Below are 8,384 nucleotides of genomic sequence, written 5' to 3' on the forward strand. Positions count from 1 at the left end.
GGCATGCAGACAAGTTCCCCAAAGGTATCTGGGTTTGGAAGATACTCCACAACCTTTGGAGCTCTAAGAATCTCTGGGAATCAGACATGCTGACTGAGCTAGAGGTTGAAGTCTGTAACGTAGGACTGGTCACAGATCCAGCCCTGTGGCCGGCAGCGCCTGGACACCGGTGCTCAGTGACCAGGGACGGGCCCAGCCTGACCGCCACGCTGACCTCTTTTGTAGGTGAATCTGGCAACCACTTCTGTTTCCAAAATGGCCTCAGATTTTGCAGAGAATGAGCTGGACCTGTTCAGAAAGGCTGTAAGTACAGTAGCTCCTGTTTATCGGCCGGGCTTCTTACGGGAAACCTGCTGTCTTCCATCATTAGACATGGAAACCGTGATCTTGGAGGGTCACCACTGCTGCCCCAGGTGGCCACGTGCAGGGGGGCCGCTGGGCAGCTCACCACCACCGGGTGAGGACGGGAGGGCGCCGCAGCTGCTCGGGAAGGGAGAGCTTCTCTAGGTTTGCACCAGGCCTCTGGGTGTGCGATGCACGTGAACAGGTGTTACTGCCTGGTGCCCACGGCACGATCCACACCCGCAGCAGCCGCACCAGGGAGCTTGCTAGAAAGGCCGAATCCCAGTCCCCGCCCCCCCCACCCCCGGACCGTTGAATCCAGGTCTGCGTTTTAATGAGGTGCCCCGACGGCACATGTCACGTTGGAGAGGCGCTGCCCTGCCTCCCCAGCATCAGAGCTGTTGGCTCCGCCCTCCTGTCACTCACCTGGCTGAGCACCTGGTCCCGACAGGGGTTCTCAGCCCTGGGTGCACCTTCTAATAACCGGGAGGTAAAAACAGCTGAGACAGTCTGGCCTCACCCGGATCTGGCGAATCCAAGTCTCTGATGACCAGTCCTAGAATCATTCCTTTCTGAGCCTCCTCTGGTGACAGTTGGCCCCCGAGCGTGCCTGCTTCCTGGCCCACCCTGGCTTTGCTGTCCTGTCCTTCCTGCCTCCAGCTTGCCCCTCACCCCCGATGTCCTGCCCACGTGTGAGGAGGAGGGTGCTGCCTCAGTTCATTCATTCCTCAGCTTCTCTACCTTCAGGGAGGTGGGGGGTGAGAGCGGATTCTTGATTTGGGGGGCATTAAGGTCATTCATTTGGCAGGTCACAGGGTGAGCGCTGAGTCAGAAGGGCTGGCCGTGGTTACGGCTTTTGGTGCTGGTTATGAGCCGGCTTCCCGAAGGAGCATCCCCGGGCCCAGTGCTGCCTGCGGGTGGGAGCGGTTTCGCTGCGCCCTGGCCAGGATCCATGTTCTTGCTCAAACGTTGTTTTTGCCGATTTGATAGATGAACGTGGTACCTGCTCTTTCTTCCAGCTGGAACTGATTATTGACTCAGAAACTGGCTTTGCGTCTTCCACAAATATTTTGAACCTGGTTGATCAACTTAAAGGCAAGAAGATGAGGAAGAAGGAAGCAGAACAGGTGTTGCAGAAGTTTGTACAGAACAAATGGCTGATCGAGGTAGCAAGTCCAGTGCTTCCCCCGGCTCGGCTCACTGTTCAGAACAGAGAACGAGTTTTCCTCCGAAACCATATCGTATTCAGTTGTTGTCCATTGAGCTGGGGTCGGGCCCCTTGTCTGCTTTAACGCTCACCACGTCCCTGAGAAGGCCTTGCAGCCTCCTGCTCGCTCCCGTGGGGTGCCCCGGGAGCAGGGACCGCACCCAGGTTTGGGGCCCTGGTCCAGACGTGGGGCGGTGGGTGCGGCTCTGGCGTCGGACCTGGACCTGGTTCCTGGGCAGGGGGGCTGGAGCCCCTCTTCTGTGAGCGGGGAGGAGCCATGTCCCCTCCCAGGTGGGAATGGGATGGCCATTCCACCCGGTGCTGGGCTCCCAGAGGAATTGCCGTCCTTGCGGTTGCTATCGTCAGTGTCACGTCATTCAGGGCCTTTCGCTTGGACGCTGGCCCTGGGGAGCCGAGAGGACATGCGGGCAGGTGCTGGAGGGGAGCTGGGGACATCCGGGAAGGGACCGGACGGCGCTGACATTCCCGTTTCTCGACCCCGTGGCTGCTTCTGCTGACTGGAGCGGAGCAGATGTGTCCGGGCTTTTCCACAAAGGGCAGTGCTGCTGCTAGAAACCCCGAGGCAGACGGGCCCCGCGCTGGCCCCTGACCTCGGCCGTGCCCCTGAGCGCCTGTGTCTGCGCCCGCGTGCTCGGGGCAGCCCTCCACCTCCTCCCCCGGTGGTCGGAGCGGCGGCTGCAGGCCCAGCCTGCGCGGCCGCTGCTCATGGGGAGGCGCTGATCCACCTCCCTTCCAGGGAGAGCCTGCTCCGGTCACCAGAGCTGCTCCCGCAGTGCCTGAGGCGCTCCCCTGGCTGGATGGGCCACAGGGCCGAGGGCAGGGGTGCCGGGACCCCACCCCCACCCCCCCGGGCGGCCTCGGGTCCTCCCGTGGCCCCGTGACGACGGAGAGCCCCTCGGCTCTGGCGTTGAGCCGACCGCGCCACAGCTCCGTGGTGTGGGTGACGTCCCCCGTCCGGCCCGGGCTCTGGAGACTGCAGCTCCCAACAGTTGCTGTGTCCGGGTCTCTTCCTCTCCGGGGCAGGCCCGGCAGGAGGGAACATTCTTGGGCAGCTGGGGTCATAACCGGCTGAGCTCTGCGAGAGTTTGTAAGGGCGGGGCCCCGACGCCTCCTTGTGCCTTACGGCCTGCAGATGCTCCGTCAGCGCTGCTGGGGGCACAGTGGGCCGGGAGGGGGCGTTCCAGAAACTTCCCTCCAAATATACAAGAAGTACTTGCTCCTCACGGGAAGGTGAGAGAATAACCGATCTTCACGAAGAAACACACTGTGGTCACCTGCTGGTCAGCCCCGCAGAGCCACCACTCCGGGAGCCCCGAGCACCCTGCTGTGGCCCTGCGAGTTACCATGTACATCCAGGGCACAGACGCGATTGTGTCCCAGCGGCAGGGGCCGGAGGGCGGGTGGCCCCCAGGTGGGCCTCTGCTGACGGCCGCACCTCCACGCCTCAGGGGCCACTGCGCTGCGGGGCCTGAGCTCCAAGGATAGTTGCGAGGCCTGGGAGATCGTGGGAGGTTGGGTCTTCTTTGGGGGTTAGGGCACCTCGCCTGACCTCCCTGTGACGGGGCCCCCACAGGACCGAGTGGGGTCGTGAACGATAAGCACCGGGCACGGTTCCAGGCACACAGTAGATGTTCAGTAAATGTGGCTCGGGCCCAACCGTGAACTTGAACTTGTTCACTGGGGCCTCGGGCATTCCTCAGTGGTCTCAAGGCAGGGTCGACTTCACCTTCCCTGGGAGGTTTACCACGGGACTGCCAAGCGCTGAGCCCCACACTAGGCCTAGGGACACAAGGGCAGCCCCGGGCCCACGGTGGGGGGCAGAGCCAGGGATTGAGCAGGCGGCCGCGGAAGTCGAGGGAAACACGTCCCAGGACAGCTCTTCCCCAACCGAGGCAATGACCTTGGAGCTGAAGGCGGCGCGGGGGCGCGGGAGCGCGGGAGCCGGCTAGAGTGCTGGCTGGGGGAGGAGAGGAAGGGGTGAGCGCTGGCGCAGGGGCTGTGCCCAGTTCGCCCTGCGGGGAGACTGCCTCCCTCTCCCGGCTCCGCGTGCTCCCCGTAGGAGGGCTGTTGGCACCCCCGTTCACGCTTGTGCGGCACAAGCGAGGTGCCGAGGCAAGGGCCTGGGGAGCCGCACGTCGGCTCCCTTTTCCGCTTCGGCCTAGGTTTTCCCGGCTTGTGGCTCTGCCAAGGGGCCGGCGTGGCCACCTGTCGGCCGGGGCTGGTGGAAACGGGCCGCGTGAGGGGCACCCAGCCCTGTGCAGCTTCCTGGGCTGTGGGCCGTGGGCCTGCCGGGCGGGGAAGGGGCTGGCATGAGGGGGGCTGAGGCCTGGCCGCGTCCCGTCCTGTCCTGCAGAAGGAAGGGGAGTTCACCCTGCACAGCCGGGCCATCCTGGAGATGGAGCAGTACATCCGGGAGACGTACCCCGACGCCGTGAAGATCTGCAACATCTGCCACAGCCTCCTCATCCAGGTACCGTGCTGGCGGCGGGGTGAGCCGGCGCCCCCGGGGCCCCGCGGGCTCTGAGCCCCCGCCTCGGGCACCGGTGGACGGAGGCCATCCCCTGGGAAGTGTCTGAGGACGGCCACGCGCATGCCCTCCTTTTCTCCTCCCTGGTCCCTCGGCTCTAGGCCAGGGCCTCTCAGAGGCCTGCGTGTAGCCCGTCATCCTGGTGCCGGCGTGGGGACGTCTGGCGGCTGTTCTGTCCTGCGCGGCCTGCTTGCGGGGGCTTCCCTGCGGGTGGGCCAGCGCTGGGCGCTTGGGGGGTTCCTCCTCCGACGCTGACCTTGCCACCATGGTCAGCTGCGCCCCGACGAGTCGCTTTGCACAGGTGCCCTTGGGCACCTGGGATTGTTTCCTTGGGCCGGCTTCCCGGAAGTGCAGTTTCTGGCACAGCGTTCGCGTGTTCTTAAAGCCTTGGATCCACGTTGCCAGATAGCCTTCCGAAAGGCTGCAGTCGTGTGCACGGGCCCTGCACGCTCTGAGCGCCCGCGTGCGCCGGGAGCCCGGGTTTCCGAGGCCGCCTGGCTATGCTGCGGGGCTGGGCCCGCCGCCACCGCGCTCTGGCCGGTAGAGTTTTGGTTTTTTGTTTTAAGATTTTTATTTGAGAGAGGAAGAGTGTGGGGAGGCGGAGTGGGTAGGGGCAGAGGGAGAGGGAGAAGCAGGCTTCCCACTGAGCAGGGACCCGACCTGGGACTCGCTCCCAGGACCCCGAGATCATGACCTGAGCCGAAGGCAGCCGCTTAACTGACTGAGCCACCCTGGCGTCCCGCTGTTAAGAGTTTTGAGTGTCCTCTACCTATGTTCATTTCTCAGAATTTTTTAGTAACAGTTCCTACAAGCCCTTGTGCTGAGGGCTTTGGAATTATCCTTCTTCATCTGGGGCCTGGAAGACAAGACCATGGAGCCTGGTGGACGTTTTCCAGGCCATTTGCGGAAGGTTTGTGAACACGGAGCGAGACTCCACGGCCGTTGCCTTTCTGGTTGCAGGGTCAAAGCTGCGAGACGTGTGGGATCAGGATGCACTTACCTTGCACGGCCAAGTATTTCCAGTCCAGTCCCGAGCCCCGCTGTCCCCACTGTAATGACTACTGGCCCCACGAGATACCAGGTTCGCATCACCGCGGTGCTCGGGGGCTGTCCCCTGGCCTCTGGGAGGGGCTGGGTGGCAGGACTGAGGGGACACCTGGGGATGGGGAGCGCTCAGGCGAGGGCTCCGCGTGTGCAGGTGTGTGTGAGCAGGACCCGAACCCACGCGCTGAAGCAGCTCCTGCAGTATGCGGAGGCCTCCTGCTCGCACACTGCCAAGGGCTCTTAGAACCCAGGAGAACCCTTAGGTCACGTGTCTAGACCTGTCTGGTCTAGACAGCCCCCCGGCAGCCGTCCGGGGACGGGAGGTGACCCCCCTTCCTGGCTGCGGTGGGGGTGGGGCGCGAGGACAGAGCCCTCGGCAGGGGACCCATAGCTGTGGTCCCGAGCTGCTGTCGTGTGCGTGCGTCACGCTGTTGCTCACGGTACCTTCCGGCCTTTTCCGTGTGCAGAGGTCTTCGATCCCGAGAAGGAGCGGGAGGCTGGTACCTCCAGGGCCAACAAGAGGTCCTTGCGGTCCAGGCAGCACTAGCTGATGCGCTGCTACGGGCTCGCTGCCTTCGGGGACAGCCGGCGGGCCGTGTTGGGGAGACGGTGCTTCACGTTGCACCTGAGCCCCCGTCTGCTTTGTGATCACTCGTGAGCAGGTTTGGAATAAAAGTTACTAAGGAGTCCTCGCTGCAGCCTCGGTCTGTGGTCGCGTGCCCCCTAGGAGGCTTCCCGGGGTGGCTCCCGGATAACGGAGAACCCCTTGGCTTGGGTCCCCGCTGGGGAAGCTGCCAGAGCTCCTCCCGCACGACACCGCCCAGCGGCTCAGCCTCAGCCCCCGGCTTGAGTCACTTGTGCCATCAACACTGGCCGGCCCAGCCCTCCCCAGCCCCCCACAGCCCGGACCCTCCTCTGGCCCGAGGTGCAGCTTGCCTGACGGGCCAGAGGCTGCTCTCCTCACTGGGGGCCTCCGCCCCTGCCTGGTGAAGGGCAGCGCCACCATCAGCCATCCTGTTGGCCTAGATGCCCCCTCCTCCCTGGCTCACCTGCCACCGAACCCTGTCCAGGCCCCCGCCCCCTCTGCCAGCTCAGCTCCTGGCCGCGGCCAGCCTGCCTGCTCCAGGCTCTTCCACCGCGGCGATCCGGCCACCACCCGTCAGCGCGGCACGCCCCCCTGAGAACTGACGGCCCCGCTGCCCTGGGGCTCGGGTGCAGACTGAGGATTCACGGGCCGGCGCTGAGGCCCATCTCACCACCTCTCCGGGCCCGCTTTGCCCCACATGGCATTTCCTTCCCTCCTGAAAGCGCCCTCTGTTCCTGGCCCCTGAGCCCCTGCACGCATTGTGCCCTCGGCCTGCGCAATTTCCCTCCTCGTTTCCCGCCACTGGCCTGCTCCCCGGCCGCTCTTCGGATCTTGTCACAGCTTCCAGCCCTCGGTCCCCATTTTCCCGCACATCCCTGCTCATCACACCTGCCACACTTCTGACTCCCGTCTCCTTGTCTCTTCCACCCCGATATCAGTCAGCCCAATGTGGCTAAACAAGGAGGGACTTGGCCAGACGGGGTCCTTCAGGAGAGGCTTGACCTGGTGGGTCCTGTGATGTCACCAAGCATCCACATCGCTGCCTCTAATTTTCATTGAGCTGGCCTTGTGCTTACAGTCTCCCAGAAAATCTAGCCACTTTCTTCCTGCTAGCCATCCTTCCAGGCCTCACACGCCACTGCGCCGTGTTGGGAGGAAGAGGGCGCGTCTCATTAACTGGCTTGCCTGCCCCGGCAAACACCCTCGTGGTCCCAGCTCCACTCTGGATACTTCCAGAGGCGGAGACAGGACAGGATAGTCCAGTTGGCACTGGTAAATCGGCGCTTGCCTCTGAGCCGCAGAGTTCTCTCCCAAAGATAACGGGATGCTCTTATCAGGCAAACGGGGGATGAACTTGGCACCAAATGGGCAGGTGGCCTCCACCCGTGGTCTGTTCCACAAGCCCGGTGCACAGGGGGCATCTTGCATCTAGGACGTGGTGGACAAGTGGTGCCGGCTGGTGAGAGGCTCACCCTCCCAGCCTCAGGTGGGTCTCCTCATCACCCAGCATCCCAGTGAGGATGCTCCCAACGGAGCCTCTGGGGGCCAGGCTAGGATCCTGGCACAGCCCTCTGGAGGCAAACAGCAGCCCCCCAATAGAGCCCCATGGGCACCCCCCGACCGTGTAGGGAGGTCTGGTGTCAAGCAGGCAACGGAAAGCATCCCCACCGGCTTAAGCAGAGAGGGGCTTTCTTGGAAGGGTACAAGGAAATCTGCAGAGATGACAGGAAGGCAGGAAAACCAGTGGAGAAAGGATGGACCCTGGAGCTTGGGGTTTGGGGGGGCCCGGGGGCTTCCCACAGCCCGAGGAGGGGCAGGGTTGTACCACGCAGGTCCAGGCGAGTCCTAGCTGTGACTCCAGAAGCTCTGAGCCCCTGGCCCCTGGGGACACAGGCCCCCCGGCTCTCAGTCTCCCAGCGTTGATCCCAACTTGAACTTCCCGAGGACTCCCTGACAGCACCCGACAAAACCTCATACACAATTCTAAGACCGTGTCTGGCGCTCGAGGCTTTGGGGATCGGGCCGTTGCCCGCCTCTCTGCCCAGCCCGTCTCCCCCCTCTCTGCTCCCTGCTGACACTCCTGACTCGGTCACTCCGAGAGCTACCGATGGGACACGTGACACAGCTGTTCCGCTTTCCGGGCTCGCCCTGCTGCCCTTCTCACAGCAGCTGGCAGACCCGGCTCCCCCTACGGGCGCAGTCCCCCCCCCCCCCCCGCCGTTGCTCTGGCCGCACGGGCCCCCTCCCTCTCCCCCGGTGCCTGAGCCTCCCTGCCCCAGGGCCGCTGCACCTGCTGCTGGAGGCGCCTCCTCAAACCTCGTGGCCGGTTGCGGCCTCCTGGGCATTCCGGCTACTCAGATGTCGTCTGTGCTAAGTCCCGTCCCCGGCCCGCCCTGTCGCGGTCCCTTCACAGGCCTCGCCACGATCCGCACCTTACTGCACTGTCCCTCCTGTCCGGATGCCGGGACAGGGCCGCATCCGGCTCGAGGCCTCACGTGCCTGCGTCGGACCAGCCCCGGGCCGGCCTCTGCAGCTCAGGCGGGTCGGGGACGGCGGCCCCGGGCTCGCCCCTCGTTGGCTCGGCGGACAGCCGGCGGGCGCTCGTCCTCCAGGCGGACCCGAGTCCACGCTGCTCAGAGCTGAGGCCAGCCCTCCGG

General features: G+C 64.4%; 1 protein-coding gene across 2 annotated transcripts in view; it reads left to right on the plus strand.

Annotated features, from left to right (window-relative positions):
• Nucleotides 1-5,833, plus strand: part of NSMCE1 (NSE1 homolog, SMC5-SMC6 complex component) — a 29,039-nt gene extending 23,206 nt beyond the window's left edge. The window contains exons 4-8 of one of the 2 annotated variants that reach the window (XM_032430846.1): nucleotides 226-303; nucleotides 1,362-1,508; nucleotides 3,924-4,040; nucleotides 5,058-5,178; nucleotides 5,609-5,833. In XM_032430846.1, coding sequence (XP_032286737.1) covers nucleotides 226-303; nucleotides 1,362-1,508; nucleotides 3,924-4,040; nucleotides 5,058-5,178; nucleotides 5,609-5,688 — 543 coding nt within the window. In that variant the 3' untranslated portion in view covers nucleotides 5,689-5,833. The remainder of the gene's footprint in view (nucleotides 1-225; nucleotides 304-1,361; nucleotides 1,509-3,923; nucleotides 4,041-5,057; nucleotides 5,179-5,608) is intronic. The other variant, XM_032430847.1, reaches the window with a different exon arrangement.
• Nucleotides 5,834-8,384: the final 2,551 nt, after the last annotated feature.

The sequence above is a fragment of the Phoca vitulina genome, unplaced genomic scaffold, assembly GCF_004348235.1.
Source record: "Phoca vitulina isolate PV1807 unplaced genomic scaffold, GSC_HSeal_1.0 scaffold45, whole genome shotgun sequence".
NCBI classification, from domain to species: domain Eukaryota; kingdom Metazoa; phylum Chordata; class Mammalia; order Carnivora; family Phocidae; genus Phoca; species Phoca vitulina.